Below are 27,116 nucleotides of genomic sequence, written 5' to 3'. Positions count from 1 at the left end.
ACAAGTATAGTGTCCAGATCACGTGAAGTGATGGTGTCGCTTTACTCTCCTTAGGTAAGACCTCACCTGGAGTATTGCGTGCAGTTTTGGGCACCACATTTTAAGAAGGATATAGACAAGCTGGAACGGGTCCAGAAGAGGGTGACGAAGATGGTGAGGGATCTGGAGACCAAATCCTATGAAGAAAGGTTGAAGGAGCTGGGGATGTTTAACTTGGAAAGGAGGCGGTTGAGAGGTGATATGATCACTATCTTCAAGTACCTGAAGGGCTGTCATATAGAGGATGGTGTGGAATTGTTTTCTATGGCCCCAGAAGGTAGGACCAGAACCAATGGGTTGAAATTAAATCAAAAGTTTCCGGCTCAACATTAGGAAGAACTTCCTGACTGTTAGAGTGATTCCTCAGCGGAACAGGCTTCCTTGGAGGTTTCTAAACAGAGGCTAGATGGCCATTTGACAGCAATGAAGATACTGTGAATTTAGGGGGAGGTATTTGTGAGTTTCCTGCATTGTTCGGAGGTGGGTGGGTTGGACTAGATGACCCTGGAGGTCCCTTCCAATTCTATGATTCTAAGGGAGGAGCCTCAGCCAATGGAGAAAGCAGGGGCTTCACTCTGTAGTTCCTATGCAATTTAGCAAGCCTGGCAAGGCAAGCTGTAATGCAGCAGAAAGCAAGAGAGGGAGAAGGAAAGTCGACAGCCCGTTGCTTGGGGACCTGATAGGAGCCAGCCTGATTTGGCCCCTGGGCCACATTTGACACCCCTGCTTTAAGGAATCTCTTAATTATCTCAGACTGTTAATTAATCATCTTTTTTCCTCACTAAGGTTATAGGCATATGTTATATATGAAAGTAACAAAAATACTTTATTTCCAAGCTAACTTTCTAAAAAATTCAACATGATACATGAAATCTTTGCAAAAAGATGGTTTTGGTCATTTTTCTCTCTCAGTAATATGAAATTTGCTTTTGGTATAAGCTCATCTTTCTGATTATGATTAAACCTTCATACAAACAACTAAAAATTCTTGACCAAGAAGTCTATCATTTAGGTACAGGGAGATGAAGTGTATGAGTATCCCATATATTGACAGTGAAGATTTTAAAAAAATTATTCAAAGCAAATGCATCTTGCAGCTCTGCAGATATGTAAGTATTCTTAAATTAAACAAAGATAATGAAATGTATTGGAGCAAATCACTTGGGGCTAGAAAAGTCCGGTCATTCATGTTTCAAATAGTTCTCCAGACATAACAGTTCTGTAAAACATGAAATCTTAAACAGCAATATACAAGCTAAGACAATTCAACAGAAGGCTTTTACATTACCTCATCTATCCTTTCAAATTAATGCTGTAAACTTCATCTAAATACCTGAGAATGCTTAACTAAAGGAAAGATAAACATAAATATTTGTTCAGTCTTCCTATTTTTTTTTTAAATAAAGAGCCGAATGTTGGTGTTATTATGCCATGTATTTACTTGTGCTGTATTAAGGGGTACTCCAGCTAAAACACACTCCTAACTTTCCACCTCCAGCTGCGTAATGTTATTGCAAACATTTTCTAAAAGTCAAGGCTACTTCAAGCATCATAAACAAAGCGAACATCTTAATTTTCCTCATTAAAAATACTCTGACGCTGAAAAGCCTGAACACATTTTATTAAGACTATCATTCCTCAGTTACAGATGATTTTCTGGGCCGGAGAACAAGATCTTTGACTGAGGCAGTGAGTTCTTGCAGTTCTTTTCGGATTGCTTCCGTGCTCTCTTCCAGTTCCAGGTTATTATCCAGGGAATCGTCATCTCCTTGCCCTATCTTCTTATTTTGGCTTATCAGTTGTTTCACTACTAATCCCTGATATCTGACAAGAGAAGAATGCTGATCCTGGTAAAAAATAAATAATTAAAAGAAGGGGTTAGTAAGGCAGCAGCTCAGATAACATGTAAGCATGTTTTTATTATATTATTATTTCTGCAGGTTTTACCGGAAGGCAACTGCGCTAGAGAAATGCTACACAAAAAATAACCATCAATGTAGTTCACAATACTGATATGTAAATCACAAAGCAAGGCAATCTTCACTAAATATCTGCTCAATTTAGTTAACAAATACAAGACCAAATAGGGAGCACACACATTATTCCAACAGAAGGGAGATGATTTTTAAGTACTGACAGAGTGTGAGGCAGAGAAAGAATATCAACCATTTGTGAAAAGCAAATAAGGATTTGGATGTGTGTGGTTTTGAAGAGGCCAATCATGCCTTCAGAAAAAAATTCAATCATTTACAGGGGAATTCTCAGAACACTTTCCTGGGAGTAAGCTCCACTGAAAATACCTGACTAAGATACTGAGTAGACCTGTTTAGGAAGGCACTGAGAGACACCCAACTGCCTCTGTTTTCTACTTGCACATCACTGTAGATCATGAAGTAATTTGAAGTGTAGTAAAAGAAAACAGAGTTGCATTCTCCTGTAACAAGCAGACTTGTTCAGAGTGTGATGGCTTGCAGAATTCCACAAACCTGATTTCTTGCTAAGAAAAATTTGCCAACAAATAAATTGAATAACATCTATTTCCTCCTATACTGTCCCATGATTTTTAATCCTTCATCTGGAAGATAGCAAGTTTAACATAGTTTAGTGGACTCACTATATTTGACAATAATTTTAGACCTGTTTGGTTGAAAAAGTAGAATACATGTTAAAAATAAACAAATGTGCATATAATAATGCTGGTCCTAGGGTTACATGAGATACTGGTTTCAGTTTGGTGGAATCCACTAGGAAAGAGGGAGACATCCAGAGGTGACATAAAAAGAGAAAATATACATGTTTGGAAAATGAAAAACTCATCTTTTAAGACAGTCTGCAGTCATATGATTAAACTAGTTAATTTGTCCTGTTTTCAATAGCTATGTCTGAGAAAGATACTGTCAACCATTGAGCATATCTGCAAAACAATGTTACTGAAAGGTGATTTCAAAGATTCAAAATATTCAACAAAGAATACTTTGGTGCCAATACTCCCTATAAGCTGTGGAGTCTCGTGAGCAAAAATTCTGCTTCACGAGCTACTGGCATTAAAATTATGAGCAACTGCCAAAATCAGTTTGCTCTGGGGCCATGTTCCCTGAGCTAAGACAAAACTGTGTGAGCTGGATGCTAAAAACTGTGAACTAGCTCACACTAACTCAGTTTAGAAGGAACACTGTTTGGTACATCTTTTAACACCTGAGAATTTTATTGTAAGATTGCTTATCTCTTACAATAGCCAGTTTGGTGTAGTGGTTAAATGCGTGGACTGTTATCTGGGAGAACCGGATTTGATTTCCCACTCCTCCACTTGCACCTGCTGGAATGGCCTTGGGTCAGCCATAGCATTCACAGAAGTTGTCCTTGAAAGGGCAGCTGCTGTAAAAAGCTCTCTCAGTCCTACCTACCTCACAGGATGTCTGTTGTGGGGGGGGGGGGGCGGAAGTAAGGGAGATTGTGACCACTCTGAGACTCAGAATATAGGACGGGATATAAATCCAATATCATCTTCTTCTTTACAGAAGTACAATCTCCAGGTTTCCACTGGCATAGTCAAATCACTTTCTATGCTGGAAATCTAGCTGAATCTGACACATCTGGAGACTCACAATTTTTGGGAAAAACAGAATCTAAGTGACATAAGAGAGAACAAAAGCTGTGTTGTAAAGCTAAGGTGGTCATTAATTTTCTGATTCTGTCTAGTAGGGACTAAAATTTTGTTGACGATGAGAACTGTTTAAATGGCATGCAGAAATACTATGTCCTTTGAAATGGTGCATTTTACTGCAAGCAATAAAACAGCCCACACCACACAGAACACATTTTAATAGTTAACATTACAAAATTCCAAATTCAGTGGACCATCCTCCAAAGTTATCTCCCAAAATGAGTTTATAGCCATTACCCAACCAATTCCATCATATGGGTGTGTGTGGGAGGGGGCTATTAAACCAAAGAAGCAAATGCCAAGATATAATTATTTGAAAAGTCGAAGCGGGTACTTCCTTATCTTTTGTCTCTCTCTCTCTCTCTTGGCTTGGCTTCGTGAACGAAGATTGAAGATAAATTACAGAGTAGAAATTCCAGTATAAAAAAACCCTCCATTGGTCTTCTCTATAAATACCTCTGGGATCTTTGTACTTAAGAAAGTAATTATCTGTGGTACACATCTTCCTGGTGCATGAAGCATGCAGTGAGTAGAGAACTGGAACAGCAAGACTGATGTCAGATGGAGAACAAGGGCTGGATCTTCTGTCACTTTCAGCTGTTCAATGAGAGCTTGTCTGTGTTGGAACAGGATTTGCCTAGAGAAACAGGACATATGCTTAAAACAGGATTTCACCAATTTAATTACTTGCAGATTTGGAATAATGACAAATACATATATGAGACAATGTGGCCTAGTGGACACACTGGAATTGAACCTGAGGCACCACTGTTGAAAATGCAGCTCTGTGGTATGCTTTCTTCTGGGCAGCATTCAACACGAAAATCTCACATTTCCCCATTTGTACTGCAGTGATAACAGCCACTTACTCTTGGGTTAGTGATAGCGACTTACTCTTGCATTACTTTGCTGTTTAAAAAGCATAAAGAATAATTTACTGATGCTAAATTGCCAAAAGTCACGACTGCTACCAAATGCATTATTCTAAATATATTATTCTAAATACTTTTGAGCTGCAATGATGTTATAAAGCTAGGTGGTAGCTGAGTTAGTCTCTTACAGCAAAATTAAACAGGACTCTGGTGGTGTCTTCACTGGGAGAATGAGCTCTGACTCAAAGAACCTTATACTGCAATGAATTCTGTTAGTCTATGCCAGGGATGGCCAATGGTAGCTCTCCAGATGTTTTTTGCCTACAACTCCCATCAGCCCCAGCCATTGGCCATGCTGGCTGGGGCTGATGGGAGTTGTAGGCAAAAAAACATCTGGAGAGCTACCGTTGGCCACGCCTTATGCCACCAGTCTAATGATGGTAAGGAGCTCTATTGATTTGGAACATCTGTTTAAAAAGGCCAGCAGTGCAATTCAGGATGTCCTGCTGATTCTGAGGAATACTCTGAAAGGAGCATTTATGACCATGATGCATTAGAGAAGCTGCTGCAGTCTCCCAATTAGTTAGATATGGATCTTTAACTCTCCAGTTACTTACCCTGCACTAATCCTTACTATTCAAGCACTGCCCAACTGATCAATCACAGCAGAAGCTGTCATAAATAGTAGTAAAGCCAGAGGACAAATATGTGCTAATCCCACCTGCAATATCTGATCATAATTTGTGAAGTACGCTTTTTGCAATTTTTGTTTAAACAAGCCACCCAATTCTCTCAGCCTCTAATACAGTACCCATAAGCAGCAACGTTTACCCATCAGTACTGAAGGATTTAACACACTCACGAGATAGATACTTGCACCTTGTTGACAGTGCAGTCCACAAGACTAGGGAATGCCAAGCTTAAGATCAAGGTCCTGCTAAGTGGTTTGATATCTATGTAAACAACATCCCTTAAGACTGTATATGTCTGATCAAGGTACAGATCATGGCTGCATACTAACAAAGAAGAACAAGTTAATAAGAAAAGTGGAAAACCGCTTTTCTGAAAAAACAGTTGCTATTAAAAGATATCTCAACTGTCTACTTATTTACCTTCCCCCTCTCACAGCTACGGCTGTTCTTTTATCAATAGTAACTACTTTAACAAGCATGCCCAAAATCACTTTCTTTAAAGCAATGCCCCAAACCTGTTGATGTTCACTGCAGGGTTTTTTTGTCCTCAAGATGGCAGCTGAGACCTCAAATTCAAATTCTCTACAACATTAAAAGAGACTGCAGGTTCTCTCCTGCCAGCACTTATGGAGGCATAATTGAACAGCACTCAGAGGCCATGAACTATGTTGAGATGGAAGAGGAAGGAGTGACTGCAGCAGTTTGTTCTTCATACCTTCTCTACTTGGGCCCTGCCTCTTAATGCTGGAAGCGGGTGGGGGGCAGAGGTTGGGATGCTCCACAGGGTGAGGAAAACTGGGACTTTCCTTTTGAGAAGGCAGAAAAGCAATTAATAAGATGCTTGGGTATGAAATTAATTGAAATCTGGGTGGAACTAGATCTTAAGGGGAGAGAAGATGGCTGTGATTGTTGTTTAGGACTCAGAACACACTTCTGCTTTGTATTCAACTTATGACTAACTGCCAAGGCTGATCTTCCATGAACATAATATCACTAGTTTGCCAATAATTATAGCTGCAGTAATTATTATTATTAGTGTTAATTACAGCAGCAATCAGTATAATTCTTGCGTATAATGCCTCAAAGATCAAAGCACTTACAAAAATTAAGGACACAACAATAGGCCCTACTTGCATGCAGGCTTACAGGCTACTAAGGGAAAAAAAGGAAAGAAAAGGAGACATAAAAAGAATGGAATGATGTGGCACAGGCCTGCATAAACATAGTATGCCTTATATGCCTTAAGGACATATAAAACATTGTGGCAATCTCCTTTCTTATGTATGATGGTCTGAATGTTTTGGCAGTTACTGCAGTGAAACAGCAAAAGGCAACTAATAATAGTTACAGACAGATACCCAACAGAACAGTTGACTCCATGCCACTCTATAAGTGATTGACATGAAGATATACACTGAGCCTTTAATGCAGCTCTTCTGGAAGTGGGACACTTTCCATTTTGGACATTCTGATGTGCTCCATGGCAACCAAATCTCTCAACCAGGATTCCACTGTGCATTTCATAATTCTAGAATGCATCAATACAAGTAGAAGCACTGATATTTATAGTGTAGTATTACACACACACACAAAGAGGAAAACTAAAAAGGGGAAAAGTTATGTGAGAAAGCTTAATCAAAATCCTGATCATGTATTTTTATTTTAATGGCCACAGGTCACTGTTTGAACGGGGATCTTGTTACAGTGCCATGCACATGGAAGCTGTGCTGCAGCAGGAAACAAGTGGCTTAGTATTTTGGTGCTCAAATCCACTGCTATACTCAGTTCACAGTCTTCAATGAGTTCACCTATTGCCATCCATCCATAGCTACCACCAGCCAAATCCTCCTGGGAAACTCAGAAAATCATTATGGTAATAGTTGATAGTAAAAAGAGTTCTTGGGATGGGTGGCACTGAGGGAAACTGTGGTGAGAATGGTTCATCAACAAAAGCGAGGGCAAGATATGTAGAACTCACACTTATGGGCAGCCACCACTGATTATTATATTGCTGCAGAATCAGGACACCCTTCCAATATAAAAGCAGAGAATTTGCTCCTATTGTGGACTCCCCAAAGCAAAAATTGAATTGCAAGAGAAGTACCTTTCTTTCTTCTTATCCCCTCTTTTCACCATAATATCACAAGCTTCGGTAGCAGCATCAAAAGCAGAAATAAATTCTTCCAAGCTCTTAAAAAAAAAAACAAAGAAGCAAATATTTGGCTTTTATGTCCTTTTCACTCGTGCCAATTCAAATTCTGGAAATTTCCCCAGCACTTGAAACATTTTTGTTCATGCAGAAGTAAAGCCCATGGAGGAAGGAATCCAAAACAAGTAAATGAATTCAAGTAGCGAGATATAACTACATTCAAAAATATTTGAAGAAAAAATATTAACTTGTTAACATTTAGCACAATATATAAAACAGATGAAATATAGTAAGGTAAAAGACTTGCTGTTCATACTTCCACCAATCAAGTATTCATTTGCTAGTCTAAGACCCCCATAGAATGAATTCCTTTCTCATTAAGGTCGTGGGGTCATTACGCATTTGCAACATACTAACTGGATGGAAATGCAGCACTAAGAAGGGCTGAGGAGAGCTCACATTCTTCATTGCTATTACTTTATAGAGCATTACTCTACAAGACTTCAAAACGCTGTACAATAGGCTACACTGAGATGCATTATGTTTCCTATGGCCAAATAAATACACTTCTAACACAAATTTATAGTTTCCAGTGAAAAATGTAAGAACATGAGAAACACCATGTTGAATCACACCAATGGCCCATCTAGTCCAACACTGTGTCACATACTAGCCAAAAATGAGGTGCCATCAGGTGGTCCACCAGGGGGGCCAGACTCTAGAAGCCCTCCCAGCCTTACCCTCAATCACCAAGAATACAAAGCATCACTGCTCCAGACATGGTGTTTCATCTATACCTTGTGGCTAACAGCCACTGATGCATCTCTGCTCCATGTTAATCCAGTCCCCTCTTGAAGCTCTCTATGCTTGTAGCTGCCCCACTTCCTGCAGCAGTGAATTCCACATGTTAGTTGCTCTTTTGGTGGAGAAGTAATTCCTGTTATCTTTTCTAAGCTTACTGCTCATTAATTTCAGAGTGCCCATCAGTTCTTGTATTGTGAGAAACAGAGAGAAGTCCCATGCATAATTTTGTAAACCTCTATCATGTCACCCCACAATTGTTGTTTCTCCAAGATAAAAGCCCTAATCTCTTTAAACCTTTCTTCTTAAAAAGATAGTGTTCCTTCCATCCCCTTAATCATTTTAGTTCTCCTTTTCTGCACCTTTTCCAATGCTATATCTTTATTAACGTACAGTGACCAGAATTGTATGCAGCACTCCAAATGAGATTTATACAGGAGCATTATGATACTGGTTGATCTCCTTTCAATCCCCTTCCTAATAATCTTCAGCATAGCATTGGCCTTTTTTATTGCAGTCGCACACTGAGTCGACATCTTCAGTGAATTATCTACCATGATTCCAAGATCTCTCTCATGATAGTTACTGCCAGTTTAGACCCCATCAATGCATATTTATAGTTTTTCTGGCTCCAATATGCATTTACTTTGCACTTACCCATATTCAATCTCATTTGCCCATTGATACCCCTTTGCCCAGCCTTGAAACATCCCTCTGGAGCACCTCACAGTCCTCCCTGGTTCTTACTGCCCTGTCATCCACATCCTTAGCCACTTCACTGCTTACTCTCAACTCCAAATAATTAACGAGCAAGTTAAAAAGCACCAGACCTAGTACTGAGCCCTGTGGGATGCCACTGCTTACCACCTTCCACAGTGAAAACTGTCCATACATACTCATTCTTTGTTTTCTGTTAATTAACTAGTTTTTAATCCACAAGAGGACTTGTCCTCTTATCTCACGACTGCTGAGTTTACTTAGGAGTCTCTGAAGAGGAACTTTATTCAAAGCTTTCTGGAAGTCAAGCTAAACAAGACCTACAGGGTCGCCCTTGTCCACGTTTGTTCATCCCTTCAAAGAACTCTAAAAGGTTAGTGAGACAAGATCTTCTCTTACAGAATCCATGCTGATTCTTCCTCAGTAGCTTTTGTGCCTACTAACTGTATCTTTAATAACAGATCCACCAATTTACCCATTATCAATTAGATTAACCAGCCTGTCATTTCCTGAAATCTCCCCTGGAAACTTTTTTAAAGACTGGGGTTACATTAGCTGTTAAGAGCCCCATGCTGCAGAATGCTAAAGCTGCAGTACTGCAGTCCTACGCTCTGCTCATGACCTCAGTTCAATCTCCGGTGGAAGCTGGGTTTTCAGGTAGCCAGCTCGAGGTTGACTCAGCCTTCCATCCTTCCGAGGTTGGTGAAATGAGTACCCAGCTTGCTGGGGGGAAAGTGTAGATGATTGGGGAAGGCAATGGCAAACCACCCCGTAAAAAGTCTGCTGTGGAAACGACTGGTGCTTGCACAGGGGACCTTTCCTTTCCTACATTAGCTACCTTCCAATCCTCAGGAATGGAGGAAGATTTTTTAGCAATAGACTGCATATTTTGTCAGGAGACCCACAAGTTCACATTTGAGTTCTTTTAGAATTCTTAGATGTATGACATCTGGGCCTGGTGATTTGTTAGTTTTTAATTTGTCCATCAGTCATAGGACCTTCTCTCTCATCACGTCAATCCAACCCAGGTCTTTTGACATCCCTCCTGAAATCGGTGATTCTGGAGTGGGCAAGCGCCTCCCATCTTCCACAGCAAAGACAGAAGTAAAAAATGCATTCAGGTTCTCTGCTATTTCTCTATCATCTTTTAGTAATTCTTTTACCTCTTGGTCATCCAAGGGCCCCACTGCTTCTTTGCTTGGTTTTCTGCTTTTAATGTACTTTGATTCCCCACTCCTCCAGTTGCAGCTGCTGGAATGGCCTTGGGTCAGCCGTAGCTCTCACAGGAGTTGTCCTTGAAAGGGCAGCTGCTGTCAGAGCCCTCTCAGCCCCACCCACCTCACAAGGTGTCTGTTGTGGGGGCAGAAGATAAAGGAGATTGTAAGCCTCTCTGAGTCTCTGATTCAGAGAGAAGGGCGGGGTATAAATCTGCAATTCTTCTTTTTTAAAACATTATTTGTTAGGCTTTTAAAATACTTATTTGTACTTTTCCTAACCTTTGGTATATGTGTTATCTGAGCTTCCAGTATTGTAGTTTTAAATAGTATCCAAGATTCTCAAAGAGATTTGACCCTCCTTACCTTTCTTTTCAGTTTCTTCTTCACAATTCCCCTCCTTCATTTGAGATAATTAGTGCTATTATTATTTATTCAACTTAATGAATTGCCCCATCCTGGATAGTGTCATGCTCTGGGCAATTTATAACAGCTATCCTTTCTAAAGTTATTGTGCTGATCTTCTTGGGCAACTCTCTATTTATATAAATGTGACACTTAATTGTATTTATTTATCTATTTCCTTTACCTTACATCCCACCCTCCCCACCAGAGCAGGCTCAGGGTGGCTTAAAGATCAACTAGCATAAATTAAAACAATAAAACCATTAACATATCTATTACATTTAAAACATCATAAGATGCTACATCCAGTCTTCTTCATGTCTTTATTAAGTCCTCCAGATATAATAGAAGGTCCCAGCTCCACAGTGACTCATCCAGTACAGTGCAGGTGGTGATCTCTGATTTAACAATCAAAGGCTTAGTGGAAGAGCTCCATCTCACAGGTCATGCAGAACTGTAGAAAATCCCTCAGGGCCCTAATGTCCTCAGGGAGCTCATTCCACCAGAGCGGAGCTGTGACCAAGAAGGTCCTTGCTCTGGTTGTAGCCAACCTGGCCTCTCTAGGGCCAGGGACTGAAAGATGTCAAAACCATGACCATAGTATTCTCCAGGGAATATGTGGGGAAAGGCTGCCCCATAGGTATATAGGTCCCTGGCCATACAGGGCTTTAAGGACCATAATAACATTATGGTCACTGTTTCCAACTGGTGTTATCACATTTATATCGCTTACAAGGTCTTGAGCATTACTTAGTACCAAGTCCAAGATTGCCTCCACCCTGGGTAGATTCTGTGACCATCTGCTTCATGTCACAGTAACTGAGAATATCTAGAAACCCAATCTGTTTCCCCTACTTGAACACATATTGACCCAATCAATGTGTGGGTAATTAAAATCACCTATTATGACACAGTTATTTCATCTAGCTGCTTTTCTTAATTATTTTGCTGATCTGGTGGGCAACAACAAACTCCCAGAATTAAGCTTCTGTTTTGGTTCACTATTTCCACTCAATAGTATTTTTGTAAGCAAATCTTTTTCTCTTATATTCTCAATTTTACTGGACTGTATACCCTCTCTGACATACAGAGTCACTCCACCTCCAACCCTTCCCTCCCTACTCTTCTGATATAATTTATATCCAGGAATCACTGTATCCCACTGATTATCCTCATCCCATCAAGTTTCTGAAATGCCCACAATAATGTTTATGTTCTCCTCTGACATTAAGCATTCCACCTCCCCCATTTTATCCCGGATGCTTCTAGTATTTGCATACAAACATCTATAATTCCCCAGACACTTTAGGTATGCTTTATTGTTTGATAATGTTTTCCCAAATATTTTTAGTTTAACTGCAGCAGCTGCTTTCTCTCTCTTTCCACAGTAAAAGGTAGCAGCCAACAAAGTGTCCACATTGACATCTGAAGAAAAGGAGCTGCAGTTTGCTGACCACAAGACCTAAAACTTCAAATCTTCTTTTAACATATTTCTTTTTCTTCCCATCCATTACCCACTATAGAGAATGTGGCCCATTGCTGCAATAAAGTAATGCCTTTAAACATGTAGCATAATGAGGTGGTAAAATGAGCTGTATCCCTTCAGACTACATTTTTAATGCTCATCCATATAAAACACAAATAAAAATTTAGCAGTGTATGTGTGTGGGGAAATTCTAGCAGAATCTGTATTCTCTACATTTAGAGAATTACTATGATAGTGAGTCTTTGATAAATGTCATCCCTCACCTGCAGTCTGAGGTGGTGCAGCCCATTCTACCATTTCATAAGTCTGCCACCCTATTACCACTTTACTCTGCTGCCTGTATAGACCAGTCTGAAGTCAAACTGGTACAATGTAGTAAGAGAGTACTTGTGTGTTCACTGCTACTCCTTATGGTGAAAGACAGCATAATGATAGGAATGTCTGTAAGTTCTATTTAATCTATTCTTTTTATGAATTCCATTCCTAATAGCTGAATTGCAGCTGTTTTAAAATCACTCTGAGGGTTTTTACCAAGAATTCACCTAATAAAGTCATAATATGAAGTGACTGATATGAAAAAATATTGTTTCTGTCTATAAAAACAGACACATATACCCTGGTTTTCTGCAGTTATGAGTAAAGTGCTCATGAAATGTCTCTTCATGCGTGCACAGACAATTACTTCAAAGTTGTTTAGCTAATTAGGCTACCCCATTCTGAAACTATTACCAAAGTAAATTAAGAATACAAAATCCTACAATAAACTAACAATGAAGATACTACAATTCTGCTAATTTATGCCTGGAATTTACCTTGCCATTCAAAGAAATGTGGAGCTTTGTTAGAGGGCCTCTCATCTCTTCATGCAGTGTACTTAAAATCTTCTTTCTCATCTATTAAGAGTTGGAAGAAGGATGTAAAACACTGAAAATAATATTTGAATTTCATATAAGTAAATAATTTTAGAGCGCCAAATGAATAACAGTTAATGAGATTATGGAATCTCTATAAGAGATCATGGCATTCAAAGCTATACCTTGGTCCTCTGCAGGTCTTAAAGGAGAAAGCCTTCTCTCTGAACCTTTTTCTAAAATCTTTGTATCCTCATTCCATAGCTGCAACCTCCCCAGTCTCCTAACATTATATATTTGGAACCATGTAAGCCTCAACACATTGAGAGAAATTCAATTCAGCCACTGGACACAGCAGGTGAATGAAAGACCACAGAAAGTCAGGGGACTTAATGACAGATAGATGTATGAGTTAAGTCCACGCAGAATAAGTCAGGACACTGGAGGGAAAGTGCCTGTTTACATTTTACTCAGCAGTTGGGTAAAATAGTGCCTACATGTCTTCTTTTGTATACACTAATAAAAATGCTAGACACTACCTTTAAAAATGTTAAACTGAACACTGACTGAAGGAGCTTGGAACAGCTCCATGAAGCCTGTGGCTATATGCAGATGGCTGGAAAAAGCACACATGCCTTACAAGGCTTGGGGCCAACAGTCTGGAACTGAAAGATTATGAGTCAGTGTGTTAAGAAACCATGACGCTAATCCACAAACTGGGAATTTAGAAACATTAGAGGACAGAAAATGGTATTACTATACCTCACTGGTAATGCCAGTGTAGTCTTCTGCCGCCATCATTACATCAGCAGCTAGGAAGTTGAAAATCATATTGGCAATGTCTGTACAAACAGTCTTCAGCATGTGTTTGGCAATGTTAGTTTGCGTCTCATCTGCAGAAGATAAATGGAAACAGAACATTACAACATTTGCAAATTTACTTTGGTATCAGTTCATTATAATTCTCCACATTAATTACCATCACATTATCTATGCGCCATGATACAGAAACTTTTATTTCAGCTGGGTTTTTTAAAAATAAATTAAAGTTTAACTTCAAAAAAGTATGAACAACCTATAAAGACTACACAAGATTTTTATTCAAACTGGTATCTTTTTCAAACAAAGAGGGAAAAAAAACTGGTTTTCATTTGTGGGGCACAAATTATAGGACTCAGTCATTAACTCAAAAACATTCATGCAGTGAAAGAAGTAGATAGGAAGATTACAAAAACACAGCTATGGAAATGAAAAGCTCAAGGAAAAGAGTGGGTAATAAAAGAGATGAATGATTGGAAAAAGAAGCCAAGTTATGTTAAGAAAAATATTGTTGTTGTTCAGTCGCACAGTCAAGTCTGACTCTTTGCGACCCCATGGACAAAGTCATGCCAGGCCCTCCTGTCTTCCACCATCCTCCAAAGTCTGCTCAAATTTGTGTTTGTTACATCAGTAACGCTCTCCAGCCATCTCATCTTTTGCCGTCCCCTTCTTCTTTTGCCTTTTGTCTTTCCCAGCATCAGGATCTTCTCCAATGAGTGCTCCCTTCTCATTTGGTGGCCAAAGTATTTGAGCTTCAGCTTCAGCAACTGACCTTCCAGGGAACAGTCTGGATTGATTTTCCTTAGGACTGACTGATTTGATCTTCTTGCAGTCCAAGGGACTCTCAAGATTCTTCTCCAGCACCACATCTCAAAAGCATCTATTCTTCAGAGCTCTGCCTTCCTTATGGTCCAGCTCTCACAGCCATACATTACTACTGGGAATACCATCGCTTTGACTATACAGACTTTTGTTGGCAGGGTGATGTCTCTACTTTTTATTATACTGCCCAGGATCGCCATAGCTGTCCTCCCAAGGAACAAGCATCTTTTAATATCATGGCTACAGTCACCACCTGCAGTGATCTTGGATCCAGAAATGTGAAGTCTGTCACTACTTCCATGTCTTCCCCTTCTATTTGCCAAGGTGTTATATTAGCATAAGAGCCCCATGGTGCAGAGTGTTAAAGTTGCAGTACTGCAGTCCTAAGCTCTGCTCACGACCTGAGTTCGATCCCTGGTGGAAGCTGGGTTTTCAGGTAGCCGGCTCGAGGTTGACTCAGTTTTTCATCCTTCTGAGGTCGGTAAAATGAGTACCCAGCTTGCTGGGGGGAAAGCGTAGATGACTGGGGAAGGCAATGGCAAGCCACCCCGTAAAAATGTCTGCCATGAAAACGTTGTGAAAGCAATGTCATCCCAGAGTTGGAAACAACTGGTGCTTGCACAGGGGACCTTTCCTATATTAGCATATAATAAACCAGCAAGGCTATTTCTGAAGAATTAAAGCAGGACTCTCAATCATAGTTCCCTCTAAGCTGTGTTAGCGGGTGCTAGTGCACAAGATTTTAACAGCCAGCTCAAAGGATTTCTGCTTCAACTCACAACTTCTACTGGAAACAATGGAAAATGGGGGCACCTCCTTTTGGGGCCCATATAGTTGGACCCCCTGGTCCTATCTTTTTGAAACTTGGAGAGGTTTTATGCTGCAAATTTGGTGGCTCTACTTTGGTAACTAAGAATACTACTTAGTTACCAAAGCCAGTTTGGTGTAATGGTTAAGTGTCGGACTCTTATCTGGGAGAACCGGGTTTGATTCTCCACTCCTCCACTTGCACCTGCTGGAATGGCCTTGGGTCCGCCATAGCTCTGGCAGAGGTTGTCCTTGAAAGGGCAGCTGCTGTGAGAGCCCTCTCCAGCCCCATCCACCTCACAGGGTGTCTGTTGTGGGGGAGGAAGGTAAAGGGGATTGTGAGCCGCTCTGAGACTCTTCAGAGTGGAGGGCGGGATAGAAATCCAATATCTTCTTCTTCTTCTTCTACTTATTCCAGTTTATATGCAAAGAAAGCATGGCATACTTTCAGTGATGGAACAGTGCCTGCACTCTTCATATCTTAGTCCAAATTATCTAAATTGCACTTTCTATTTTTCCCAGATGTTCAGACTTCTAATCAATAGTAAGTTACTAAAACTATAAATTTACTGTACCTGTAAAATGCTTTGCTCCCTTTTCAAATAACCGGACATTACTGTACAAACTGGAAACATCTTCCTGCAAGTCCTTGATGGTCTTTTTCCTGTTTGCCCCAGATGAATTAGAAACTGAGGACATAAACACTGAACGCAGTACTTCCTGATAGCTTTTTGTTAAAGGCCTGAAGATAAGGAGAATAAAAGAAGGTATGTTAAACAAGAAGAAGTCAGCATTTCTCCAAATCTGTGAAGACTGACCCAAGATAAATAAATGAATTCAATTACCTTACTAGATGGTCAGCAAGTTCTAGTATCAGATCTTCAGGGCAGTCCCTTATGTGTTTTCTTAAAACATCCTCAATCTCTTCATGTGACATAAAAAGGGTCTCCATGTGTTTGCTCCGATCTGGAATGATAACACTGAACAATATAACACTATACTTCTTAAAGCCAATGCAAAACATGTTCCTCTTAATTGCTGGGCTCTTGCATATTACAGAGATATAGAATGTACTGACCACTGATACATAAAGTATTCCAAGCCACTATTTTGTTTTCTGTAAATTAACTACAAAATGTCACAGCTCTTCCTGCCCCTTCAGCCTCTACCTAATTTGATAATCAGGTGAGAACAATTTGGGAGTAAAGTCAGTTTTGGGGACTTTGGGGAAACCACATTATGGAATTATTTTACCCTATTCATAGTGTGTCCAGACAAATACTTAACAAAGAATACATTATTCACAAATACAATTTAAGATGAAGTTAACATTTGTTGTTTATTTATTTATTGTTATTTAGTAAAACGTACCTATGCCACCTTTCCACCCAGTTCAGGGTCCCCAACGCAGAAAACATTAAAATATAAACACAAACACATATCAACAGAGGGAAGGGCTAGTAACAGTTAATGAAGTAACACCAAACAAAAGAAAGTAGTCACCTGCTGCTGGTGACTACTTTCAGTGATGGAACAGTGAAAGTAGTCACCTGCTGCTGTTGTTCTTTCTATAATTTGTTTAATATTTTAGGCTGACTTCTTTAGGGCTTTTGGAACGCGTGTGCGTGTACATAGGTGCATGTAATAGACACACACATATATAAACTATCATATATCTATGATACTTTATGATGAGGATGTTTTTCATCTTCACCAAGCCTGGCAAATGGCTCCCCATTTGTCCTGCTCACACCTAGCCATAGTAATCCATTCAACAGTCACTTCCAGATTAGATTACTGTAACTCGTTCTATGTTGGCCTACCCTTGAGTCTGACCTGGAAGCTCCAACGGATCCAGAATGTGGCAGTGCGAGTCCTGATGGGAATATCACAGATGACATATATTCTGCCTGTGTGTGCCAGCTACATTGGCTTCTGGTTGAGTACCAAGTCAGAGTCAAGGTTTTGGTTATGACCTTTAAGCCTTGAGTGGTCTGGGATCAACATATCTATGGGACCGCCTTCTCTGCTATGTCCTTGGAGGAGCACTACGCTCTACTTCTCAAAACTTGCTGGTAATCCCTGGCCCTGAAGAGATCCAGCTGTCCTTGACGAGGACCAGGACTTTCTTGGTCCTGGCCCTGACCTGGTAGAACTCTCTGCCAGAGGATACCAGGGCCCTGTGAGATCTTTTACAGTTCCACAGGGACTGTAAAGCAGAGATGTTCCACCAAGCTTTCGAGTAAGGACAGTGATTATTGCTGAGCTGGCACCCCATGTGCCCCCCACCCCTTTGGGGTCTTCCCTTGAGGCAACATCTGGAAATCTGGATTAGAAGAATTTTAATAGGACACCATCAGGATCTATACATTGTCATCTTAATCTGATTTTATTGGTTTTATATGTTTGTATTTATCACTCTTGTACATCAACCAGAGGCTGGCACTAGCTGGGATGGGGCAACTCATTAAGTTGAATGAATGGGAAAAAAAACACATAAAAGCAGAAGCTGATCTAGTATTTCTTAAGCATTTCAAGTAAAAACAAGATTACAGACTTGTGCTTACTTGCTTGCGATTCCTCATCACTGTCAACATCCTTTCTTCCCTTCTTCTTGGTTTTCCTAATCTTAATTTCTCTAGCATTTCCACCACCACCACTTCTCACACTTCCGCTGCCCTCTGGTAGAAAAATTATTTGGTTAGCATGCAGAGCATATGAAGAGATGTTCTCTCAGGCAAACACAACACACAACTGAAATCCCTGTAAACTCAAATAAGGGTAATAGTAAAGCTTGATGTACTATGCAGAGAAAAAGAATAAATACTGCCACTCTTTGATATGTAGGAAAGGGACAAAGAACACAGTTAAATACTTAACTCTAATTTCCAATTCAGTAGTAAAACGAATTTGAACGCGATGAATACGAAACTACTTAATTTGAACACAGGCAAAATTTAAGAAAGCAGACTTCACAACAGGATCTGTGACCACACACTGCTGCTTAAAGATCAAAATAAACACCTTTAGCCAGCAAACAATGGCATTAACCCACAGTTCAGTGATGCTGAATACAGGAACTTCACTTACATTTACCTATAACTGTTGTATGCATTATAAATAGAATTAAGTATCCCCTGTGCTTTTCATTCAAAATGGCCCCATTAATCCTCAATCATCCAATCACAACAATAGAGTCTGAGCTGACTGTGATACAATATTTTGTTCTATAGAACACTGCACGAGCAAAACATTAACAAAAATATTTGTTCACCTTATGTAACACTTATTCTTCTATAAGGTACACTATGACATTAAAATCAGCTGCAAGTTCTGTGATAAATATCACAGCATAAACATTGGTACCCTTGACTGACTCGCACCATGACTAATCTCAATGTTTCATGTAAACAGAACCACAGCAAATCTTATCATCTGCTAAAGGAAAATACTTAATTAAATCTGTATTCCTTATTTACAATAAATACCAACAAAAAACAAGCACATGCAAGAACTAAGCTCAGCAGTGCTCACAGTTCAATCAACTGTTATGACAGTGATAGATTCAAGCGAGTAGTCTGAAACAGCAGAACAAAGCTGCAGTCCACTGGCATCTGAAGAAGTGTGCTTGCACACGAAAGCTTATATCTTGAATAAAATTTCATTGGTCTTAGAGGTGCCACCGGACTCAAACTATTACACAATGAATGCACATCTTAAGTGTACATTTGCTTGTAAGAAAAAGCCCATCTATGGTTCACTTTACACATGAGCAGTACCTGGATAAAGGTGGGACTTAAACTGCATGTTCAGCTGTTGAACGTAACATAAGAAATACTCAACATATATAAATTAAAAAATTGAAAAGCACCCTGTACACAGATTGTACATACATTCACTGTAAGTTGTTAACAGGTCTATCATCCTAATATATAGCATATAAGATGAACCCTTTATCTGGTTCATTGGTGCAAACTTATCTTTTTTAATTGTAAAAAATAGTTTTAAAATCTACAGTTATTTCAATTTTTTTTAAAAAATATATATTACCCTTTATTTCTTTCATAATTTCTCAGAAGACTTCGACAGCCAGTTGGAATTTTGTATGTTTCTGTGCCCCCCTACCTAACCTAGTCTGTCTCAACTTCAACACAGATATGAACTACTGAAGTGTACTTTTCACATTCAAGATGATCAAGAGATCAGCAGGACTCTGCAGATGGTGGCACCAGGTTATGCGAAACAGCTAAGTGAAGTGCACGGGTTTTTCACTAGGTCTGCTTCCACTCTCTTCTGACTCCTGTGACCAGTCACACACAACTCTTTGAAGACATGAAAGACGGCAACAAGTCTCCACAGGTGAACTTTCATATTCTGGGGTGAAAAGGAGCTCTCATGTTTCCCACTGTCAACTTTCTCAGAGTAACTGGGGAATTATTTCACTGCTCATCTGTCTGTTTCCTTGTCATTCTATGGCGGACAAAGCTACTAATAACCAGCAGGAACTGGATGAAGATGGGTAGCCATGTTAGTCTGTAGCAATAGAAAAGAGTAAGAGACCAGTAGCACCTTAAAAACCAACACAATTTGTAGTGGGGTATGAACTTTCATGAGTCACAGCTCACTTCTTCAGATACAGCTAGAATGTGAGTCCATCAGTCTTATGTATCAGAAAGTGGAGTGATTTCAGAAGTCAAATGACATTAGCAGGCAAATGACAACAGCAGGAGTGATTGGATAAGAAGTGATATGAAGAGAGGTAACAGGCATGGGAAAATCAGCATCAGTAATGAGACAGGAAACCTAGGTCTCAATTCAATCAATTAATTCTTCATGAATAATTCCTTTGTAACTGATGAATAATGCCTTTGTAAGGTAACTGCTACTGAATATTCAGTTGCTGACCCAAAAGTAGCAGTTATTTTACAAGGGAATATAAAACAGAAATTAGAAAGTCTGCTGAATTACAACTAGTAATGAAGCTCAAGACCAGGGATGTCAAACATGCAGCTGGAGGGCCGGATCAGGCCCCCAGAGGGTTCCAATCAGGCCCACGAGCAACTCACTGTTATCTGCTTTCCTTCTCTCTCTCTTGCTTCCTTCTGCATCACAGCTTGCTTTGCTAGGCTTGCTCAACTACCTAGGAGCTACAGAGCAAAGCCTCTATTTTCTCCCACTGGCTGATCAGCAGATGAAGCAACCTATGTACAAAAGCTTGCAATGCCCAGCCATTTCATATTTTCCCCTGGGCCTTAGGCTCAAACCATTGATCATGGGAATTCTGTAATGAATGTCAATAAATCAAAAGTAGGTTTGCAATGTACAGATTTACACCTGAACAAGACCTGAACAGCATACTCAAGATTGCTACAGTACAGACATTGTCTCTAGATTTTGATCCAATAATTCAGGGCAAGAGGTGTCAAAGATCAGAAACAAACAAAATATTGCAGGAGTGCTAATCTTTTAAGCATGTTTTAAGTTCTTAAAAATCTGTTGTGTTTGTGTTCTTTATAAAGTTTGTATCTCCTCTACCTGGCATTACATTTTATGACACACATGATCCGATCCGACAAGGTCTTATTTATGGCAGTTCCGGCCCTCATGAGTTTGACACCCCTGCTCAAGAAAATTCATCCACCTGGATTGAATCGAAACCTAGGTCTGAATCTTGATTGAATCAAGACAGATCCTGACTGGGATGGCTTCTCCTGCACGAGAAGCTGGCCCCAAGATCTGTGTGCCATTGGGAGGTCCCTCCCTGCAGCACGCAGACCAGGCTGAGATGGCTGCTCCTGCAGTGTGGTTTAAACCACATTGCAGGAGAAGCTGGCCCCAGGATCTGTGTGACACAATGAACTCTCTCCCTGCCGCATACAGACCTTGCTGGGATGGCTTCTTCTGCAGTGCAATTTAAACTGTGCTTCAAGAGAAGCTGGCCCTAGGATCTGTTGTGTTGTGATTAGCAAACTGCTCCCTGTGGCACGGCAGCTTCTGGAGCTGGCTTCTCATGAAGGCCAGTTTAAAATGGGCTGCATAAGAAGCCCACTACAAGCCAAACCAGTGGGAACAGTCTGCTCCCCCTCATCATAGCTGATCATTGGGTTGTCTTCTGCAGTCCTTTTAAAGGGGCTGCAGTAAAGGGGCTGACAAACTGAGAGGCAAGAGTAATCTGCTTCTGGCTCTCCACTGCTTTCAAATCTAATAGTAATTCCCAGTCCCCCCCGCTGCCCCCTGGTTTCCCCAAGAAAACTTAGATCCATTTGGGAAGCCTAAATATACCAGAAAAATACCAATAAGGTATTTTTTTGGTATATTTTAGGCTCAGGAAGATCTGAATGCACACCTCTAGTGGCAGCCACCTCCTGATTTCCCCCATACTGGGGTGGGGGTGGGGCGCACAGGGCATTCAGTCAGTTTAATTTTAAAAGACCACCTAAAATATTAACACAGTTAATGATCCCACTTTCCTACCATTTGCTTTCTTCCTTCTTTCATCCTTTTTGTCTTTTTTACTCGAAGAGGCATTTTCGATAAGAGAAGACTGCTTCAGGTCCTCTTCAGTGATTAAGTGAACTGGATTATTATTTTTCATTTCCTGAAATGAAGAACAAAAGCATGTTCAAATGTGCTATATAGAATTCACTTTAAGCTCCCAAGTTTTTCAGTACCAGGCCTCCCTCTTGCTCAGTATGGACATAAGGGGCTTTCAACAATTTGAGCAAGGTACCACTAATGTGCAGGTGGTACTCTAACTAGTAGTTACACTGGATCTCTGGGACATAAAGCAGAGATCTTTCTGGCTTGGCAGCCGTTAACTGGAGATGCTAGGGCTGCGTGTGTGTAAAGTGCCATCAAGACGCAGTCAACTCACAGCAACTCCACAGGCTATTGCTAAACTTGGGACCCTTGGCATGCTAAGCAGGTCCTCTAACATTGACTTATTTTACTTTAGATCTTCAGATGATTGTATTCAGATCCATTCTACTAGAAAATATATGACTGGTTTTTTTCCAGTTTTTGACTGCATTAGAGTCCTGCTTTTATAGTCTTGAGATCTGACTCCCTGGCTATACTGAATGTAAGCCCTTTAGAGGCTGTGACAAGTGCCAAACATAGTGCTCTGGCATCTCTGGGGAAGAAAATGCTACTGCCTTAGTTGTGCTCACCCAGGGAAGCCATAGCGGCATATAATGTTTCCCAATAGTATTATAAATCCAGTATTTGACTCAGAGAACTGTAAAATGGATTTTACTGAGGTCATAGATCTTGCTGCTGGAGGCTGTCTGAAAGCATCTAACTGTCCTACCTGTGGGACCACAAAACCATTTAAGAACATTTCTGTCAAAAAGACAAGATTGAACGAATTGTTGCTATGATAATAATTATGAATGTCTCCCCTTCCTCTATAATAATGTATGTTTCGGACAAATGTAATTTCTCTAATCCATTTATACAGCACTTTTACAATAATGAAATTATCTAAATTTTTCCTTATGTCTCCCATCACAAAAAACTTGCAAAACCAGTAACTATTATTTGCTATTACTTTTACATTTATATTATTTACTAGGAATAAGGCCCATTGTGAGAATAAATACAATGGGCTCTAGAAAGAGTCTCTTGGCTAGTGCCCCAGCCTTGCCGGTGGAGGGGCTGGGGAGGGAAGGGGAAGATAGAGGGAGGCAAGGCACATTTAGAAGGCTGACATGAAATCCCCCCCACAGACACTTCCCTCCCACTCCCAGTTCTCCTGGCCAATCTCTCTAATGTGGCACAAATCTTGTCCTCTTGGAAAGCAGGGGTGCTAGCATGAAAAGTCAGTCTTGTGTGGTTGCACATAAGAGCACCACAGACATTGCAGTCTCCAGGCACAGTGTCCCACAACTCAAGGCCCCCTTCCATGGATAGTCTTCCAAAGACCTCTCAAGACATCTGCACCCAGAAGGAGGGAATGGAATCATGAAACACTGCCCCTATCTGGCAGCACAGAAGGCTGTCTCTGCAACTTAAAGGCCAGGTCGCCTTGCCTCCTGAGCTCACAAAGAGCCTCTGGACCTCTCCACACAGAAGAAGGGAACAGTGATGTTACAGAGCGCTGCTGCAACCTACACTCCACCATTGCTGAGGCACATGCACAATGGAGCAAGGGAGTGCTGGTGCACGTGTCAAAAGTGAGTCGCTGGCAACAAGTGGAACAGTGGCTGGAAGCAGTGGGAGCAGTGGCTGGCTGGTTGAAGTTGAGCTGGCTGAAACTTAACCCAACTAAGACGGAGGTCCTGTATATGAGTCACGGGGGGCTGGGATCAGGCATCCGGCTCCTCACCCTGGATGGCGCATCCCTTGTGCCAACTCAGAAGGTGAGGAGCCTGGATGTGATACTGGATGCCACCCTCTCTATGGAGGCCCAAGTCACAGCTGTTGCACAGTCTGCCTTTTACCATCTCTGGCAGGCCAGGCAACTAGCACCCTTCCTGGTTCCTCGGGACTTAGCTAGTGATCCATGCAACGGTCACTTCCAGGTTGGATTACTGTAACTCACTCTATGCAGGCTTACCATTGAGGTTGACCCAGAAACTCCAGCTGGTGCAGAGTGCGGCACCATGATTGCTGACTGAATTGCCTGTACGGGCGAGCAGTCAGCTGATGCTGCGCAGTCTGCACTGGCTACCAATCGAGTACTGGATCCACTTCAAGGTATTAGTACTGACATTTAAAGCCTTGCACAGCCTCAGACCGGCATACCTGAGGAACCGCCTCTCCCCATATGAGCCCTGGAGGTCATTATGTTCGGCCACCCAACATCTTCTGACCATCCCTGGCCCAAAGGATGCCTGCCTTGCTTTGACCAGGGCCAGAGCTTTTTCGGCCCGGGCCCCAACCTGGTGGAATCAGCTCCCTTTGCAGGTTCGGGCCCTCCCAGATCTGTTACCATTCTGGAGGGCCAGTAAGACGGAGCTGTTCCACCAGGCCTTTCGCTGAGGCAGGCAGGTGTCGTTATTTAGCTATACCATCTAACTGGCCTCCCAATGCTGACTACCATCTGGATTTGGAGGAAATCGGGCTGATATAGTTGGCATCTTTGGACACCTAAATTAAATGTCTACCTTATCCATGCTGCCTTAACTTACATTAAATCCGAGCTATCGGCTCAACTGTCAATTGTCTTAAACTTTTAATGTTTTAATTGTTTAACTGTTTTACTATTTATCTATTGATGTATTGTTGGTTTTTAACTGTTTGATATGTTGGAATCCGCCCTGAGCCCTTATGGGAAAGGGTGGAATACAAATCCACAGAAATAATAAATAATAATAATAACAACGGTTGCCACATTTTTTATATATATATATAGTCCACTTTTCTCAATGAAACTCAGGGTGCATTACACAGTGTAAGTCAATACAAACAGGATGGGACATCCAATAAGCATTACAAAAATTAAGACTGCAAAAATCTGAAACTAAGCAGAAACCTGACACAAAGCATAAGTATTAACACAACCTGTAAAATGGTGCATAAATTGCATAGTAGGATAATACACATAACAAAAGATAGCACATAATATGCACAGTAGTATTGTCCACAGCCTCCTTCTTTCCTTGTATAAAAGCATTCATCTTGAATCAATTCTGTTATAATAAAGTCCTATTACCTGTGTTAAAAGCCCTCCTGAATATCTAAGTTTTGCATAATTTATGAAATGCCAGAAGAGTGAGAGCCTTCCTGACCTCATCAGGCAGGCCACTGCATAAAATAAGGGCCACAACTGATAAGGCATGTGTACAAGCAGTTGCTGATTTTGTCTATTTGCAGGGTGCCCCCAGAAACCATTCTCCTTTGGGTTGCTGTACGCAAAAAAACAGTATGTGTGTGTATGAGGGGGCAAATGGGGAGTCTGCAGAAGGCAAAAATTACCCCCTTGTCCTCCACAAAAGAAAAAAAAGAAAGCTGTTTTGTGAGAGGATGTGCCATTATGCCAAAGGAATACCACCTTAGGATCCAAGTCATACTCAGATTATTTTTACTTGAGGAAATGTATTGGTCAGGTCCACACACAATACTATTTTGAGATTTTGATTTTATCCAGTGGACCATGCCCCCCTTTTCAGGAAAACTTTGATACATGCAACCAATATAAATTTGATATTCCTGTGTTTTTTTTTAAAGGGGCACTTTAACCTAAGAGAGAGAGAGAGAGATTAAAACACATCAAAATTGCCTTTAGTTCTCACTGTGGTGCTAGTACGCATACAGTCTAGAACTAATCAACTAAAGAAGCTTTCAACACCACTTGTTATTTTGTTCTTGATTATCCAGCAGAAGAACCCAGAGTCCAACATTTCATTATAAAATGAATCACAGACAGCACAGAATTGGAAGTCTACGAAAATATCCAACTAATAGAAGTAGAAGAATGGTTGTTAAAGTTGTTAGTATATGCAGAGATGGCTAAACTTACTTCTTTGATTAGAGAAAAGACATTATCTACTTTTTTGGTGGACTGAAAACCACATACTGACTTTTTGCATGCAAGGAAAAATGATTTGGTGATTTGTAGAGTTGAGGATTAAGGAGAATTTTATATGATAGAAAAGGAGATTTATGGATGTAACTCAGTTATGACTTTAGAGTAAGTAATCATGCTATAGTTTTGGATTTAGTAATAAGTTATATTCGTCTTTGTGAAATTTTGGAAATTTTATGGGTATGTCTCTTCAATTTCTCCTTTTTTCTTTGCATTTCTTTCTTTTTCTGTTTTTATCTGTATCAAAAACTCATTAACAATTTCTTTAAAAAAAGAAAACGAATCACAGACAGATATGTTCAAGGCAAACCAATCTGATGGCAAATGAAGGTAAGCAGCCTAATACTCCCTTAAAATCTGCTGAATGTTTTTTTTTTTAAAAAATCAAGCTCTCCATGCAAAACACAGAACATATAAGAAACTTGATTCCACAGACAATGCATAGGTTTTTGAAAAAAAGAAAAAATGTGAACATAAACATCATGAGACTCCTCAGGCAGTTCAGCAGATGCTTAATAAACTGATTTTACAGCTTGCCCAGGACTTCATAACCAGGGCACAGGATGGATGCCAAACACTTGGTAGTCTACAATACATGAGTGGTGGGCTGCACTGAACCTGAGAGTTCTTAGTTGTTCCACCTTTTTCTAAACAGGGGCTCAGGAACACAAACCTTTTCAGCTTTCTGGTGCATCAGGTCATTAAACAGCTCAGCACAGTTGTTGATAAATTTCTCACTGACCACCACAGTTTCACTAAAGACCAAACTTGAGGGCTGATTACTGAAAGATCTCATCACTTGCTGAAGCAGCATGCTAGCATCTTCTGCCGATAATGAACTTGGAAGAAGAGGCTAATATTAAACACAAAATTGGGAAAAGAAGTCAAGTTCAGATTATTACTCAGCTATGTGCTCACATACAAAGTCACTTGTATATACTAGTTATGGTGTTCATGCAGAATGCAGCATTCTGAGGGCCAACAGACAACACATAAAAGATCTACAGTTAGGATCTTCTGTGGTTTCTGCATAGCCAACTAGCAGTCATAGATAGCTCTGAAGACTGGAGAACAGTTGTTAGGAAAAAGAATATTTAAACCACTCCTTTCCATTCATCTTCTATAACATAAACCAATCCTTGAAGCTATTAGGGATGTAGTGTCCTACACGAGGAGAAGACACTACAGCTTGAGCCTGTCTTTTCTTGACTGCTTCAATTGCTGAACAGGAATGGAGGGAAAAGGTGATC

At 40.4% G+C, this 27,116-nt stretch overlaps 1 protein-coding gene across 1 annotated transcript in view; it reads right to left on the bottom strand.

Moving 5' to 3' along the window:
• Nucleotides 1–1,639: 1,639 nt before the first annotated feature.
• The window catches only part of UFL1 (UFM1 specific ligase 1), a 41,085-nt gene continuing 15,608 nt past the window's right edge, over nt 1,640–27,116 (bottom strand). Inside the window, exons 10-20 of the mRNA XM_060237361.1 lie at nt 26,540–26,719; nt 21,813–21,936; nt 17,902–18,019; nt 17,143–17,147; nt 16,184–16,304; nt 15,914–16,080; nt 13,653–13,783; nt 12,852–12,932; nt 7,372–7,457; nt 4,160–4,340; nt 1,640–1,886 (exon numbers count right to left, since the gene is read on the bottom strand). Of these exons, the coding sequence (XP_060093344.1) occupies nt 1,671–1,886; nt 4,160–4,340; nt 7,372–7,457; nt 12,852–12,932; nt 13,653–13,783; nt 15,914–16,080; nt 16,184–16,304; nt 17,143–17,147; nt 17,902–18,019; nt 21,813–21,936; nt 26,540–26,719 (1,410 nt within the window). The 3' untranslated portion in view covers nt 1,640–1,670. The remainder of the gene's footprint in view (nt 1,887–4,159; nt 4,341–7,371; nt 7,458–12,851; nt 12,933–13,652; nt 13,784–15,913; nt 16,081–16,183; nt 16,305–17,142; nt 17,148–17,901; nt 18,020–21,812; nt 21,937–26,539; nt 26,720–27,116) is intronic.

The sequence above is a fragment of the Heteronotia binoei genome, chromosome 1 (genome assembly GCF_032191835.1).
Source record: "Heteronotia binoei isolate CCM8104 ecotype False Entrance Well chromosome 1, APGP_CSIRO_Hbin_v1, whole genome shotgun sequence".
Lineage (NCBI taxonomy): Eukaryota > Metazoa > Chordata > Lepidosauria > Squamata > Gekkonidae > Heteronotia > Heteronotia binoei.
Note: the sequence above shows the minus strand (reverse complement) of the source record. Positions and strands in the feature narration are given on the sequence as shown.